Source organism: Prosopis cineraria, unplaced genomic scaffold, assembly GCF_029017545.1.
Source record: "Prosopis cineraria cultivar Desert tree isolate PC_DT_omini unplaced genomic scaffold, ASM2901754v1 PC1, whole genome shotgun sequence".
Classification (NCBI taxonomy): domain Eukaryota; kingdom Viridiplantae; phylum Streptophyta; class Magnoliopsida; order Fabales; family Fabaceae; genus Prosopis; species Prosopis cineraria.
Genome location: NW_026555332.1, coordinates 1,215,695 through 1,233,874, shown reverse-complemented (window position 1 = coordinate 1,233,874; position 18,180 = coordinate 1,215,695). Strand labels below are relative to the sequence as shown.

General features: G+C 35.5%; 1 protein-coding gene across 12 annotated transcripts; it reads right to left on the bottom strand.

The window, feature by feature from the left end:
• Window positions 1–17,675, bottom strand: LOC129322908 (ubiquitin C-terminal hydrolase 13-like). Of its 12 annotated transcripts, none has more exons than XR_008596318.1 (9): window positions 15,476–15,594; window positions 15,186–15,252; window positions 14,574–14,624; window positions 14,233–14,393; window positions 14,029–14,147; window positions 1,854–2,109; window positions 1,697–1,771; window positions 1,490–1,582; window positions 1–446 (listed from the first exon to the last, which is right to left on the bottom strand). XR_008596318.1 is itself a non-coding variant. In XM_054969372.1 (8 exons), exons 1-5 carry the CDS (start codon window positions 17,466–17,468, stop codon window positions 4,673–4,675), a joined length of 513 nt encoding a protein of 170 aa, XP_054825347.1. In that variant the 5' UTR covers window positions 17,469–17,675; the 3' UTR covers window positions 1–446; window positions 1,490–1,582; window positions 1,697–1,771; window positions 1,854–4,672. The 12 variants fall into 12 exon arrangements, 3 of the variants coding, with proteins under 3 accessions (XP_054825347.1, XP_054825355.1, XP_054825364.1); XR_008596315.1 differs by having other exon boundaries at window positions 14,574–14,685; window positions 15,186–15,249; window positions 15,476–15,544; XR_008596319.1 differs by having other exon boundaries at window positions 15,186–15,249; window positions 15,476–15,525.
• Between the last annotated feature and the right edge of the window lie 505 nt (window positions 17,676–18,180).

Below are 18,180 nucleotides of genomic sequence, written 5' to 3'. Positions count from 1 at the left end.
ACTAATGTTACTATTAACAACTCATTTTGCGTCTAACAACAAAACAAAAATATGGCGGGAAGGGGTAAAACTTAGATGACCCTGCAAAAACAATATGCATAACCCCATCGGATAGAATATACCCAGAGCCACTATACAATTTTCCTGAAACAAATGAATATAACTTTACCTATAGCCACTATACAATTTTCCTGATCCCCACAGAGGAGTGCTCCAGAGAAATTTAGTTCAAATCGCTTCAAGGCTATCTCCCCCAGCTGAAGACTTACGGATATGTATAGACAGAACCACTCGTAACAACATTGACAGCTTCTCTATGATTCTTTTCCTACTACCTTCAGAAAGCCGCGAATGCCTTCGGCATATCATCATATAATGCCTTGAACCAGATGGCTCAGAATTTTCTAGTTGTAGATTTTTACTGACTTCTCGTACGTATGACGATTCTGCTAGATTGAGAAATAATAATTGTAGGGTCTGAATTCTGTATACAAAATTAATACAAAATATATATATATATATATATATATAACTTTTATCTATTGAATTTTCACTTAATTATCGATTCAATCCTCAAACTCTGACTCTAGATAAAGAATTGTATGAATTAAGTTGTCCCGAGCAAGAAACTATAGGGATCGACTTGTTTCAAAATAAAGTTCAAGTACTAAATTGATAATTAAGGAAAAATCCAGGGATTAAAGTTTTTTCCCAAATTAACAATGGCACTGACAATATAATGATCTATTAATGTTTTTTTTCCATTACCATTTTTCGTTTAAATTTCCAGAATCAAGTGGATAGGCAATTGAAATATCCCGTCCTATCAATTTTTAGGCTGAAAATTGCATTATCTAGAAGCATAGTCACTTTACTAATCAACAAGAAGGCAGCAGCTCAAAGACGAGGCTACATAAGTGAAAGACCACAGCAAGGACCATTTCTGTCCAACCCATGCAGCTACATAACGAATCCACGGGATTAATTTTAATTAATCTCTAAGACAACGGATATTAATGTACTTCTTAACCTATATATAGTTTTATCCTACCCTACTTTACCTGGAAGCATCATATCCACAAGATTTTAATCCCCTCCCTTAAAGTACAGTGACAGATTTAGGAGTTAGTACACTGTTTGTTTAAACTTAAAAATAAGAGACTTTTAGATGATTTAGAGCTTATACAAAAAGACAATTAATTTTGTAAAGATTTCATAAAAAGCAGAAATTATTTTGCATTTGATTTCAATAATAAAAAGTGATTATTACTTAGTGATTTTCATATTTAGGATATCTCAGTAACTTCTCAAAATAATCAGAAATTTGTTTTTTTAGATTCTATTTTTTAAAAGCTTAAACAAACATTATAAAATTTCACAAAATATACGTATATATATATATATATTTTTTTTTTTTGCAATAAGTAATTTTTTCATAAAAAAAAGGTTAAATAAATGGGTCCTTAGTCTGGAGATCATATTACGTTACCTGGTTGGTTGCAAAGAACCTTTTCGGGGCAGTATGGTCAGTGTGCTCCAATCCAAGATATTGCTGCTCCCAATCACCATAGATATCTCTTTTCTACAAAGTAAAATGATAGCATGTTAAACTCCTAGAAAAGAAGCAATGTCTCTAAGGAAATCCTTACACTAACACAATCAAAGGGAAAGGCAAACCACAAGAAAGAGAAAACACCTGAAATTGAATTGAAATTATATCTGAATCTTGAAGGTATTCTGGACGACCACGTGAAAAAAAAGCAAACTTCCACTGGCAAAAGGACAATAGAATAATTACATCATCCATAGAAAAAAAACCAAATTCGTTCAACATAAAAGTTAAGAGGCCTCACACTAAAGTTAACATGGATCAAACTGATCATCCAGCAATCATTCTGGGACTAGAAAGATGAGGCGCACTCACACTTGTGTGATATCCTTTCAGAAAACCAAATTCGTTCAACATAAAACTTGAAAGGCCCACACCAAAGGGAACATGGATCAAAACAGATCAGTCAAGCAGTACTTCTGAAACTAGAAAAATAATGCCCCCTCAAACTGTCCTTTCAGTTTTACATGTCATAGTAGCCAAAAGTACACTGTTATTTCCTGAATTAGCAGAGTAAAGACGACAAGAATCTGTGAGATCGCTAAAAAACAAGCAAAACCAAAAGGCAAAAAAAAAAAAACAAAACAAAACAAGAACAGATCCGAAAACCCATTCATGTGTTGGCAATTCCATTCATTATGACAAGCAAGCTTGGAGCACATTTGAGGACATGGATTGGAGTAGGGTCGTGGATCTGTGTTACACGACCGCAAGACTCTTCCATGCGTCCAGAGGGTTGTATTCTGTTCAACAACAACAAACAACAAGAAGCCACATCCCACTAGGTAGAGTTGACTATATGAATTGCATAATGCTATTGTACTCTATTATCAACTAAGTTCTTAAGAATATTGTTAATCAAGAGGTCTCATTCAACAATTTGTATAAGTTTTCTTTTTAGTTTTCCCCTACCCCTCTTTATAGAACTCAAGGTTATCTGTTTCACTCTCCTTACCAATGCCTCCCACAACTTTCTCTATACATATCTAAAACATCTCAAATAATTTTCTATCATTTTTCCCTTAATAGATGCCATGCTTACCATTTCTTGTATATGCTCATATTGAATTTTATGTTTTCATGTATGCCCACACATTTATCTCAACATTCTCATCTCGGCTACTTCAACTTTATAATCTTATCGTCCCTTTAAAACCCAACCTTCACTATCATATGACATAGCTAATCTTGTAGCAGTTCGATAAAACTTTTAAGTTTGTTAGGTAACTTTCGATCACAAATAACTCATTTAACTTTTCTCCATTCAAACTATCTAGCTCGTATTCTATATGCAACATCTCTATCAATTTCACTAATTGCTCCCAAATATCTAAACTTCTTGATGCGTAGGAATAATTTGGATTGATAGAAATTAGAGAGAGATCCGGGAAAAGATGAGAGAAGAACAGGAAGGTAGGAAGAGCAAAGAGGAATGAGAGATTAAAGAGAAGAGGTTGAGAGAAATTGAGAGGTAGAAGGGGTTTCTAAATGATACGTCCTTTCTAATCATAACCATCAAAATACAATCATTGGCCTATATATAGACCTTCGAGCCATCCCTTCCCAACAGCTATATTTAACTAACTAATATACTAAAATTTATAACTAATCATATCCTAATTACAAATTTATAACAATACCCCCCTCAAAAAGATCATTGCCCTCAAGGATCGGTGATGAAAAACTGGGGAAACTGTCATTGGAATTGATGCAAAGCTGTCCAAGATGCTTCCTCCTCTGGTAACTGCTTCCACTTGACCAAAATTTCAGTAATTATCCTCCTCCTTTTCTGACCAACTCTCTTCCGTAAAATGCATTCAGGTTCTAAAACTAGAGGTACCTCAGGCCAGTCGAGAGGTGGATGCTTCTGCTTGACTTTGGAATTAGGACACAGCTTCAATAGAGACACGTGAAAAGGTATGTGTATTCTGGAATCTGGTGGTAGTTCTAAGTTGCACGCCATTGCTCCAATTCTTTGAATCACCTTGTAAGGACCAAAATATGTAGGAGCTAATTTTTTAGTACTCCTAGAAGCTGCAGAAAGTTGTCCATATGGCTGTAACTTTAAGAAAACCCATTGTCCCACTGCAAATTCACGATCAGATTTGTGTGAATCTGCCTTTTGCTTCATCATATTCACAGCTCAATGAAGATGATGTTTGAGAACAGCTACCATGTCTTCTCTTGCTGTAAATGACCTGTCCACAGCATCTAACACACTATTATGAGGTAAATAAGGAGAATGGAGAGGAGATTTCTGACCACATAGAAGCTTGTAGGGAGTAGCCTTAGTTGCTGTGTGAAAAGTGGTATTATTCCACCATTCTACATAAGACAACCACTTACTCCACTGTTTGGGCTGTTCCCAACACATACATTAGCACAGAAGGTTAGAACTATAGATTAATACATCATTAAAAAAAAAACTAACACAAACTTCCACAAATAAGGACGGAATATACTATTCATAGCCCCTTGAAAAGTTGCCGGAGCATTAGTTAGACTAAATGGCATAACTAACCATTCATAATGCCTACTGTGTGTCTTAAAAGCAGCCTTTGAAACATCTTGAAGCACCATTCGGATTTGATGATAACCAGCTCTCAAGTCCAATTTTGTAAACCATTTTGCAACACTTAACTCATCAAAGAGGTCTTCCACTAAGGAAATAAGGTATTGGTTCTTCATTGTCTTTTTATTCAATTCCCTATAATCTATACACATCTTCCAAGTACCATCATTCTTTTTACCTAAAACAATTGGAGCAGAAAATGGAGTAGAACTCTGTTGTATTACCTTAGTTTGTAGTAAGTCCCTGACTAATCCTTCAATAATGTCTTTTTGAGCTGAGAGATGTCTATAGGGCTTGAAATTTACAGGATTGGTGCCTTCTTGAAGGACAACAGAGTGATCATGCCCTTTACAAAAAGGTGGTAATCCCTTGGGTGCTTCAAAAAGATCAAAAAACCCTTGCAATGTAGAATTAATCTCCTCTGAAATTTCTGCACAGGTCTGTACAGCCAAAACTTCCATCTTCTCAAGTCCCTTTGGTATTACTTGCAGCTAAAATACTTGGTTAGTGGAAAAATCCTTAATTTCCACCCTCTTTGGTTGCACTACTTGTAGGGTATTAGGAGGCATAGCTTGAAGCTTGCACATTTTACCTTCAAGCCAAAAAAGACATAGTTAGAGACTCATAATCTCAAAAAGCATTTTTAATACTTTTGAGCCATTTAAGCTCAAGAACTAAATCATAAGTATGCAGATCAAGAACTCTAAAATCAAAAGAAAATTCCAAGCGCTGCATTCTCCATTCAAGTCCTTCCTAACTGCCATGCACTCTAAGCCTTCTTCCTTCAGCCACTTCCACCCACGTTTCATGAGTTCCATCAGGTTGCCATCCCAGCTTTCTTGCCACATTAAAGTCCAAAAAGTCATAAGTGCTACCACTATCGATTAAAATCTAGAGCTGCCTCTTTCCATAGTAACCTGTGAGCCTCATTGAAGAAACACTATCCACTCCATAAATGGCATGGAGAGAAATAAAAGATTTATCCTCATTTTCTTCTATCTCAATGGGCTCTTCGTTTTGATCACCTTCTTCAGAATTATTTTGAACTTCAATAAAATATAACTGCAACTTTTGTCTCTGCGGACATCTGTGGTCTCGAGAGAATTTTTCATAGTAGTAAAAGCACAAGTTTTTACTTCTATGTTCAGCCTTTTCTTCAGCCGAAAGGACTTTCGTAGGAGTTCTGCTTGCTTTTTGACTAAGAGAAGCATTTTTTATTGATAAAGATGCTGTTTTTTCTTTCAAGTGGGCTCGACATTTGTTAAAGTATTCTTATTGGACGCCCACGTGTTCTGGTTTGAAGGTGGGGTGGCCGAAGGCATATATGCAAAGTACCCACCACTCTTATTTTGAGCCCTCTTCTCGATCTGTCTTTTAGTCATCAATTCTTGCATCCTAGCAAGTTTTTGAGCCTCTCTCCAGGTGTTAAGCTTAGAGAGACGAATAGGCCCTTCATATTAATCTTGAAGACCTGATAAGTATATGTCCACTAAATGCTCTTCTTGCAACTAAAGCTTGCATGAGATCATATTGAACTTGTCATTGTAGTCAGCCAAAGTTCCATGTTGCTTCAGGCGAGCTAAATCACTCATTAGTATCTCGTGCAAGAGCCCAAAGCGATCCTTAATCTCTTCCGCATACTCATCCCAGGTTGGTCGCACACCCTCCCATGTCTTCTCGTACCCTTGATGCCATTGAAAGGCTCGTGGGTCAAAATGCATACTCGCAATCTTGATCTTGGACTCCTAGCGTCTCATCAAGCTCAAAGTAACTTTCACACTTCAAGAGCTAGCCGAGAGCATCTTTCCTAGTAAACCTTGGGAACTCCATTTTTGTAAATTGAGTGGGTCTCTTATATTCTTTGCGTTCATACCCATCTCTACGTCGATAATCCTTATGCTCATGAGGACGATCAACGTTCTGTCTGTTTCAGTGGTTACCCTCTCTTTCAACATCTCGGTCCGATACCAATAATTGGATTTGTTGGGAGAGCCCATCAACTAGGTCAGTTAAAGCATCAATCTTACCATGAGTGTCTTATAAAAGACTAACTCATCTCAAAAATCCAATCATACTGCCTCTATAACTCACAAAGGTATATGTGCTTTCCTCTCTACCTCAAACAATTTCAAATGGATAGTAGATTCTAGAGCATCAGACCATATGACGTGTGATTCTAAATTATTCAGTACGTATAACCCTTGTGCAGGAAATGAAAAAATAAACACAGTAAATGGGTCATCCTCTCCTATAGCTGGCAAAGGCAGCATTATCATATCTGACCATATGAAGTTAGAATCTGTTTTACATGTTCACTATTTAGCATGTAACCTATTGTCCATTAGTAAAATTACAAAAGATGCAAACTGCTGGGCTCATTTTTGCTCTGCTCATTGTATTTTCCAGGACCTTTTATTGGGGAAGATGATTGGCAGTGCTAAGGAGCATAATGGTCTCTATTATCTAGATGAAACAACCATAAGTAACCCGTGGTCTCGCATACAATGCAATTTAGTTTCTACCTCTAAAAATAAATCCGATATGAATATTATGTGGTGGCATAGGAGAATGGGTCACCCAAACTTGCAATATTTGTCTCATTTATTTCCTGAACTTTACAACAACAACAACAACAACAAGCCTTTATCCCACTAGGTGGGGTCGGCTACATGGATTGCAAGACGCCATTGTGCTCTATCATTTATCAAGCTTTTAGGAATATTATTAATTAACAGATCGCATTCAATAACTTTCAAAAGTGTTCTCTTAGGCCTTCCTCTACCTCTCTTAATCGGACTCAAAGTTATATGTTCCACTTTTCTCACCGGTGCCTCCCTTGGTCTTCTTTGTACATGCCCAAACCATCACAACCGATTTTCTACCATTTTTTCCTCAATAGGTGCCACCCTCATTTTTTCACGTACGTGCTCATTTCGAATTTTATCTTTACGTGTATGTCCGCACATCCATCGTAACATTCTCATCTCTGCTACTCCAACTTTATGCTCTTGCTGTCCCGTTAGAGCCAAGCATTCACTACTATATAACATTGTCGGTTTGATAGCAGTGAAATAAAACTTTCCTTTAAGTTTATTAGGCACCTTACGGTCGCAAATAACTCCTTTAGCTTTTCTACAATTAAACTACCCAGCTTGAATTCTATATGAAATATCTCCACTGATTTCGCCATCATTTTAAATAATGGCTCTCAAATATCTAAACTTTTCCACTTGAGGTATAATTTGATCTCCCAATTTCACTTCCAAATTATTGTCGAATAGTCCTTTACCAAATTTACAATATAAATATTCCGTCTTACTTCTACTCAGACAAAAACCTTTCGACTCCAATGTCCTCGTCCATAACTCAAGTTTGCAATTAACCTCTTCTCTTGTATCTGCTATAAGAACTATATCATCCGCGAAGAGCATACATTTCGGAATTTCCCCTTGAATATGTTCCGTCAAAACATTTAAGATCAAGTTGAATAAATAAGGATTCAGAGATAATCCCTGATGTAGTCCAATCTTTATAGAAAAATCCTTTGTTTGACCATTAGGCGTTCTTATACTAGTTTTTACCCCCTCATACATATCTTGTATGGTTTTAATATAAGCAATCCGTACTCCCTTTTTTTCTAACGCTTTCCAAAGCACTTCTCTTGGTATACGGTCATAAGCTTTTTCCAAATCAATAAAAACCATGTGTAAATCTTTATCTTTACAACGATACTTTTTCATTAATCCCCTTAGTAGATAAATCGCCTCTGTAGTTGATCTACCTGGCATAAAACCAAACTGATTCTCAGAAATACTTGTCTCCAATCTCAACCTGTGCTCAATTACTTTCTCCCACAATTTCATTATGTGGCTCATGAGCTTAATCCCTCTATAGTTAGTATAATTCTGAATATCTCCTTTATTTTTATAAATAGGAATTAATGTACTTCTCCTCCATTTATCAGGCATTTTCTTGGACTGTAAAATCACATTAAATAACTTAGTTAATCATCTCACCCCTTTACCTTCTTATCACGTATTATTCGATAGAATGACAAATTTTGCTCTCCTTCACCAGTTACTAAATCCTCCAAGTTACTAGATGAACCCTCTCCATCATTGAAAAGTTTAGAAAAGTAAGTCTCCCATCTATTTTTAATTTTATCATCTGTAACTAAAGTTCTTCCCTCTTCATCCTTAATACACCTTACCTGTTCTAGATCTCTTGATTTTCTTTCCCTACTCTTGGCAATCTTATAAATATTTCACTCTCCTTCTTTCATCTCAAGGCTCTTATAAAATTCTTCAAAAGCTTTAGAACGAGCTTCACCCACAGCTCTCTTAGTTTCCTTCTTAGCCATACGGTACCTCTCCCAATTTTCTTCATTGTTACACAAATGTATGACTTTAAAACAGTTCTTCTTATACTTGATTTTGTCTTGTACACTATTATTCCACCATCAAGACTCCTTATCTCTCGGGCCAGAACCTTTTGATTCTCCCAAAACTACTTTTGCAACCTCCCATATCTTTTTAGCCATATCCTCCCACATGATGTTAGCACTTCCTTGAGATTCCCAAATTCCTTTATCCAAAAATTTTGCTTGAAAATATCTTGCTTCTCACGTTTTAATTGCCACCACCTAAACCTTGGTGCTACTACTTGTCGACGTTTTTGGATTTTACTCATAATACACACATCAAGGACTAGGACCCTATGTTGTGTCGTTACAGCATCTCCGAGAATCACCTTACAATTTTTACAAAGTCTTCTACCTGTGTTCCTAACTAAAAGAAAATCAATCTGTGACCTTGAGGCTTCACTTTTGTAAGTGATGAGATGCTCATCTCTCTTCTTGAAACAAGTGTTGGCAATCTTAAAATCATACGCCAATGAGAAATCAAGAAGAGTATGTCCTTCATTGTTTAGCTCTCCAAAACCAAAACCACCATGCACCCTCGCATACTAACCAGCTTCCCTCCCAACATGCCCATTAAAGTCTCCTCCAATAAAAATTTTTTCACTCTGTGGTATGTGTCGAATCAACCCCTCCAGATCCTCCCAAAATAATTCCTTAAGACTGGCTTCTGTCCCGACTTGCGGTGCATAAGCGCTAACAATATTAGCAGTCTCACGTCCAATTATCATTTTTAAGGAAATAATTCTATCTCCAATTCTGCGAACTTCTACAACGTTCTTCTTCCACTCCTTATCTATAATGCCTACTCCATTGCGTGCACTTACTTTTTCTGTATACCAAAGTTTGAAACCTTGAATATCTTTAGCTTCTTCTCCACGCCATTTTGTTTCTTGCAAGCAAAGGATATTGATTTTCCTTTGAATCATAACCCCGACAACCTCTACAGATTTACAATTCAATGTCCCAACATTCCAAGTACCAAATCTAATTTTGCTCTCATGGACTAACTTCTTTAGCCGCGTGCATCCAGAATAACACGGTAGCCCTTGCTCATTTAACACTACATCCGGGCGCCGATGCAGCAGCTCTAACTCACTTATCACTGTACTCGAGCCATGCAGCGCGTTACTTACGGGCAACGACCTAGCATTAACATTATAACGTCTATTGTCCATGTTCATGATAGATTCAACAAAGTTTTACATTGGCTGTTGATGGCCTAACATAACCCTCCTCCTTTACCCGGGCTTGGGACCGGCTATAAACATAGGCGGAGTTTATTTCCTGAACTTTGTTCTAATAAAATGATTTCTTTTCATTGTGATGAGTGTGAATTAGCCAAACATCACCGAACTTCTTTTCCTCGATCGAAATACAAATCTTCGCATCCCTTCTCGATTGTCCACAATGACTTAAGAGGTCCATCACGAATTCCAAATCGAACACATTCTAAATGGTTTATCACATTCATCGATAATCATACTAGACTTTGTTGGGTCTATCTTCTAAAGGAAAAAAGTGATGTCTCTTCCGTTTTCATTGAATTTTACACCATGATCAAAACTCAATTTCACACCACTATCAAAATTCTCCACACTGATAATGGCACTGAGTACTTTAATAGCCAATTGGGTCTTCTCCTAAAAAATAATGACATTCTTCACAAGAGTACTTGTTCTAATAGTCCCCAACAAAATGGGGTTGCTGAAAGGAAAAACCGACACCTTCTTGAGGTCGCTCGAGCTTTAATGTTTACTTCTAATGTTCCTAAGTATTTTTGGGGGGATGCTATTCTCACCGCCACTTATCTTATTAACCGAATGGCGAGTCTAGTCCTCTCCTTCTCTACTCCACTTGACAAACTCAAGGAATCTCTTAACCTAACCCACCTCAGTTCTTCCATTCCTCTCAAAGTCTTTGGCTGCACGTCTTTTATTCATACTTCTTGTCCCTCCAAACTTGATCCTCATGCAGTCAAATGTATTTCCTTAGGTTATTCTCCTTCACAAAAGGGATATCGATGCTATGACCCTACCACTAAACGTCTCTACACTAGCCTTGATGTTATCTTTGTTGAACATGAGCCATTTTTTTCCAAAACCTTCAATTGAGGGGGAGTGGAGGAATAATGAATATCAGTTTTTGGCAAGTGAGGGGGAGAGAGTCCTTGAACCTATTATGTTACCCGAAACCCAAACTCCTTCTGTCTCAACAGGTAGAAGCAAGGATTATACACTAGTTTATGAACAAAAGAGAAAATGTGATAATAGCACCATCATGCCCGATGCACTTCCAGAATCAAACCCGGTAGAAGTTCTTGAACCCAACCAAGTAGAACATGATGAGGGGGCTGTTGAGGTGGAGACAGGTGAAGAGATGATTGCAGATGATTTAGATCTACCAATTGCTGTAAGGAAGCAACCTAGATCTTGTACCCAACACCCTATACAGAAGTATGTGTGCTATAATGCTCTTTCTCCATGGTACAGCACATTTATTGCTAATGTTGATAGGGTGAAAATTCCCAATAACATACATGAAGCACTAAAGATACCTGGATGGAGGAATGCAGTCTTGGAAGAAATGAAAGCCTTCAAGAAAAATGACACATGGGAAATTGTGGACCTACCTAAAGAGAAGAAAGTGATTGGATGCAAGTGGGTGTTTACTCCCAAGGATGATGCCAATGGTAATCTAGACAAGCTCAAAGCTAGATTGGTTGCAAGGGGATTTACACAAACTTATGGTTTGGATTATAAAGAAACGTTTGCCCCCATAGCTAAATTAAACACTATCAGAGTGTTATTATCAATTGCAGTAAATCTTGATTGGCAGCTTCATCAATTAGACATTAAAAATGCCTTCTTGAATGGAGAGTTGAAAGAGGAAGTGTATATGTCTTTACCCTCAGGATTTGGAGATGAGAAAGTTGGACAGGTTTGCAAACTCAAGAAATCACTCTATGGGTTGAAGCAATCCCCAAGAGCATGGTTTGATAGATTATCTAAAGTTTTGAAGACCGAAGGCTACAAGCAATGCCTTTCTGATCACATAATGTTTGTTAAAAATGAGAGTGGTAAGAGATGTATTCTTATCATATATGTTAACGATATAATCATTACAAGAGATTATGAGGAAGAAATCAGTAGAGTCAAGGCAGCTCTTAGAAGAGAATTTGAAGTTAAAGATCTCAGGAAACTAAAATATTTCCTGGGAATGGAAGTTGCACAGTCCAAGAAAGGGATCTATGTGTCTCAAAGAAAGTACATTCTGGATATTTTAACTGAAACTGGAATGCTAGGCTGTAAACCGATAGACACACCAATTATGGTGAAGAAGAAAAAGAAGACACTCAAAAGGATGAACCCAATGAAAGGGAAGATGTCTCAAATGAGGAAGACGAAGATGAAGAAGGAAATGATGAACCGGTTGACAAAGACAGATACCAAAGACTGGTAAAAAAACTAATATATCTTTCTCACACCAGACCTGATATAGCCTTTGCAATTAGCGTAGCCAGTCAGTATATGTGTGATCCAAAGAAGAAACACATAGAAGCAGCATACAGAGTTCTCAAATATCTAAAGGGGACTCCTAGAAGAGGATTGTTTTTTAAAAGGACAGAACAAAGAACTATAGAGATCTATACAGATGCAGATTGGGGAGGAACTCATTCAGATAGAAGACCCACCTCTGGTTATTGCTCATTTATACGGGGAAATTTGGTAACCTGGAAGAGTCAAAAACAAAGGGTGGTTTCCAAGAGTAGTGCTGAATCTGAACCGCGGGCCTTAGCTCAAGAAATAATGGAAGAATTGTGGTTAAGGTGCATAATGGATGAAATACAGGTCAAGGTAGAATCCCCACTAAAACTTTACTATGATAACAAGGCAGCTATCAGTATGGCTTTAAATCCTGTATAGCATGAAAAATCTAAGCATGTGGAGATAGATAGGCATTTTATAAGGGAAAAAGTGGAAGAAGGAACCATCTCTCATATATTTGCCAACCACATTGCAGGCTGCGGATGTTTTGACAAAAGAACTTCATGGGCCAGTTTTTAACAATTGTACAAGTAAGTTGGATATGATTGACATCTATGATCCAACTTGAGGGGGAGTATGGGTAGAATTGTAATTATTGTAAATATTTAGTGTCCTTTATGAGGGGAATATCGGGTAGAATAGTCAAAGATATTGAGTTTATTGTTTTTATTCTCTTTCGATATCCTCGGCTTAGTTTATGGGATCAGATTGATTCCTATGCTTGTATATAATTCTCGACTTGATGAATGAATAAGATATAGCTGTTTGAACTACACTATATCTCATATTAGTGTTAGCTTCACCATAGTTTCACCAACATACTCTTATTGTAGCAGCCACCACGAACATGATTGTAATTAATTATTAAAATCCTCACATTTCAATTAGTAAATAAAGCATCAAACAATATTGTTTACTGCTTGTACAGTGGATTTTTCAGATATACTGTTTTTCTAAATGTTGAAGACTGTACCCATTGAGCTTAAAGCTCACTGACTCAGATTTATTGTTTTGTGATTCATTAGATATTGTACTCCAGAGATTAGGGAATTGAGTTGCATCTCCATAAACTACTTGGACCTTAAATCTTAGTATTATTCTACACTTGAACGAATGAAACATCAGAGCAATATACCCTGTATAATAACTAAATATTTTTTAAAGTGACCAAATAAGTTGAATTGAAATCTTCACTTCCATAACCGACATAATTAACAGCTAACAAAATCGAAAAGAAAGTATAACAAATGAAACATCAGAGCAATATACTCTGAATTATCACTACCTATTTTTAAAAGTGACCAAATAAGTTGAATTGTAATCTTCGCTTCCCTAATTGACATAGAACCCATTTGTTTGAGATTAAAAAATAAATTATTTTTATATAGTTTAGAGATTTTATGAAAAGAGATTAATTGTATAGATATTTTATAAAGAAAAACAAATATTATTTTATGTTTGGTTACAATAATAAAAAAGTAATTATTAATTAGTTATTTTTAAATTTTATGATATCTTCCTTGATTTTTCTTTCATAAAACAAATATATTATTATATTATTTTAAAATTTTATAATATCTTCATGCATCTCACCTTGTTAAAATACTCTCTCCCATCTACTACATTAGATTATTTCATGAGTGGCTTCTTAAAATAATTAGAAATCGTATTCTAATTATTTCAAAATTTTAAGCAAGCATCATAAAAGCTCACTAAATATATTTTTTCCAAAAAAAAGTGATTTTTCATAAAATAAGCTAAAACAAATAGGCCCACAATTAACAACTAACAAAGTCTAGTAGAAAATATAAAAGTGTGGGTTCAAAGGAAGATAAAACTGAAATGCTTATCTATATAGCATCAATTGGCTATGCTAAATTACCCAAGTGTAAAAGATGAGAAGTATAAAATTTGCATTCGTGAGCTCCATTTCAGCTTATGTTGCAGTGTATATGAAGAAAAATGCTGCAATGCTCTCCGTCATGCATAAATCCACCCCACCTAAAGAAGTAAAACTTAACTAAGCTCCTTACTACACGTAGCAATAGGAAAAGCCGTTGAAGAACACCTGCCACATAGAAAGTACCTTTTCTGATTGAGTATTTATAAAGAATTTGATTAACAATGGTCAAGCTGAACTGAGCATATCTACTCCACCCATATGGAAGTGTTGATGAATCCACAACATCCAGATACATCGACAAATGACCAGTAGCATTGATCCCTTTTGGGAGTACAAGTATCCGCCTGTTCATTGCAATTTAATTACAATCAAAACCAACAGGCACAAACAGCTTAATTTAGCATTCATACACACTAATAGCCACATTAACAGCTAATAAACAATGGCAGATAGCAATTTACCAAGAAAGTAATATTGGAAGATATTAATGTACCCAAAAATAATACTGGCAAATATCAACATACCATTTGCAATCCCCAACATCGAAACTGTCAGAACAGAGTTTATTTGTAAGCCTGGAAAAATTGTAAACGGTCCAAGTTAATCTCCGTGCACTCATGTTTTCCGCTTGGACAACTACAAGGCGAAACATAAAGATGCGAAACCATTAAAATAAGTAACTCAACCGATTATACATACGATTAAACCATTTATAAAACAAAAGAGAAAGTTTTAGATCTTCTTAATTTTAAATGGACCGAATAAACAAGACAAGACCCCGAGAATATCTGCACAGAATAAAATCCACATTCCATCCCGAATAACAGCCTTAGCAACCCAAGCACTTCCGGAACATATGAAACATAGCCGGCCAACAGAAATACAACAAAACAAACATTGCTAAGTTGCCAAAAATAAAAGAACATAGCTAACTACTTCGTGTTCATTAAACCTAGCGCTCAATTCACACAAAGCATGGTTGGCCAAAACACTAAACCGACAGCCCTCAAAAATACGTATGATCTGATGACAGTAAGGAAGATCACTTTCGCGCTGGTATTATCATCATGCACAGTCAGCGACTGAGCTTCCACATAGCAACCTCGAAGTGACTTCCAGAAATCAGAAGCATTTACCATCCATCGGTTGAGGACCCTCTGGAAAGTCGGAGTGCGGAACGAGCATCTCATCGTCCTCCTGCTGCTGTAGAAAACAAAGTCAAATGGGGAAACCGAATCCAGTGACCAAAAACCCAAATAACTAAGCAAAACATTGGCGAGTCAGGTAGAAATTATGGTCGCTTTCAAAGCAGAAAAGGCAACATGAACATCAAAACCGCTTCGATTATCTATTGCTCTGCAACTAAAACAAACGCTACAGAAAGAGAGCCAAGAACAGAGGGGAGGAAAAAGGCATTAGTGATCACATCTCGTGGCGGAGGAGTCACCAGAGTCATTTGCTAGGCCGTTGAAGCGGTTCCAATCGAAGAATCCGGAGACAGTCACAGTCAGCGAGAAAGGCGGGAGTTGCAAGAAAGTGAACACGCGGACCAAGAAAGGCCAGTTTGGGAATTTCACCAAAAGAGTAATAAAGGCAAGTTTGATGTGATGTAAGAGTTTTTAATAAAATTAAAATTAAAATAAAATTAAATTTTAAAAATATATTTAGTATGAAAATAAAATTTTAATATAATATTAATTTATATAGGTACTTAAAATAGAAAAAGATTAAATTATTTTTTTTTAAATTAAAAAAACCTATTTTATTATAAATGGATAAAAAAAATGAAGATAGTGGGATCCACAAATTAAATTCAAGGGAATTGAAACAATTTCATGATTAATATGATGGAATTGAATTCTAACATTTTTTATGAAATTGAAATTTTTAAGAATTGTAATTTTTACATACCAATCATACTTAAATTAAAATTTCATCTTTAAATTTATTTTTACCTTATCAATTTAATGTTAGCAAACATAACCTCAGGGTAAGCCCCGGAAAGCGTGTCATTGGGACTTTCCGCGGTAAAAATTGAGCGTCGATTTTGTCAACCGCTGTGTCTTCACGGACAAGAAAAAAGGCGTCCGTTCCGGGTGTCCCGCGGTGGCGTGCTCATCAATCTAAACTAAATCTGTAATTTAATATTACTTGTAATTTACTAATATATTGATGAGTAAATTTTGGCCAAAAAAAGAAGTAAATCTAGGAAAAATTCTCGTCAAAGTAAATTATAAACGCTAACGTTCGTTTTTTACCTGAACTTTTAACGTTCACATTTCTTAATTAATTAAATGAAATGTATTACCATGGCTTCACTTTATATTAGTATAGATATAGATTTTTCAGGTAAAAAATTCAATAGCATGTATTTTGATTATCAATATTTTATTTTTTTTCTCAAAATTCAGCTAAATACAGGAGATTTAGATTCAATACTAATGCTAATACTAATAGTAATGCTAATGCTAATGCTAATGCTAATGCTAATCAGGTTCAGTAAATTACATATAAAGATAAAGAATAATATAAATATACAATAATTTTGAAATTGTTAAATATACAATGCAAATATGTCATCTTTTTAATCAAATTTTAACTTCACTCACGAATTCTCTTTAATTATAGAAACTTCTTGAGCTTCAGGTTTATTTATGGAAGCTTGTCTTGAAATTACTATCCCCATTTGAGAACATTGCTATGATGCTCAATTTCACCGTCAATGTTCAATTTTTCAATTTCAGGTCCCAATGAATCTCCTTTAGATGCCACATCTATTCAACAAACAAACACAATTCAACAACATCAAAATCAATAATTTAATAAAGCTAAACTTGTACATCAAATAATAATTTACTCAAGAGAATATAACCAAATAAATTCTTTATATTTAATAGGAATAACACTTAGGCCTCGGGGGATTAATTTAACAATAGTTAGATCCCAAAAATTTTTATTAAAAGACGAGTTGTAAGTGTTAATTTATAGATATCCCAATTGTAAGTCTTATGAGCATTTAAGAGAATGATTTTAAAAATAAAAAAAATAAATGTTAGATTAAAAAAAAAAAACTGGATAACAAGCATAACACTGATGGAGAGAATTCATATGGGAACATTCTTTTTTGTTTGTTTTCTTTCTAAATATTAGAAAGTACATGATCTAATTGAAATTAAGAATGGAATACTCATTCAACCTCATATACGATCAATTCTTATCTCACTCTTGATATTTAATTCCAATCTAGGGGCTAAAAAATTCATTTCTACGGGGGGGAAACTAGCTAGATCAATCAAATGGAGAATTACTTTAAAATCCATAAACACGTAAAGGTCAAAATTATGAACCTGATGGATTTGAGAAAATCCAAAGAACGATGGCACAAGCAAAGAGCACAAAAGGAATAATGTGCACTGCATTCTCAGCAAATCTAATGCGAGCCTTCTCCTTCTTCGTTAACTCTACCACAGGATCATATATTGGTAGATTGGTGTCATCTGTGGTCGATGAAGAAAATTTCAGCCCTCCAGGTGATTGATATGCTGTGAATTGCTTGAAATAGTCTTCGGAATATCGACTCCAACTTGCTGATCTATGCATTTTCTCTCAGTTTCCTAAATTGGATGAGAAAATAGAATGAAAAATTGAGAAGTGAAATATGAAAGAGATAGGATTGGTAATTAAAGAAATTGGGCATGTGAAATTCTTTGAGATGGTTTATAACACAGAAAAAACAGGTGTGCCGATGACGTAGCATTGAGCTCGGCAATCTTTGCTCTCATTCACGCTCTTTTCAATTGGTTGAACGAATGACATTTTGTGCAGTCATATTTTTTTATGAAAAATATTTTATATGGCTTTTTTATCACATATTGTAATAACTAAATTGATAGTTTGATTTTTGAAAGAAACGTGTCGAGCCATATTGCAATTGATTCTAACATATTTCAAAAGCAAATAATTGATTAAAAGATCACACAATTTTACATTACATCATCCACTTCGACCGAAAGACATTACGATCATCCCCATAACTAATTATTGTTGGTACTAATAGGTAAAAATATAATATTAGTCATGTCCAAGGGTACTATTCTTAAGAGTTATTCTATCACATCGAATTGATCGCGC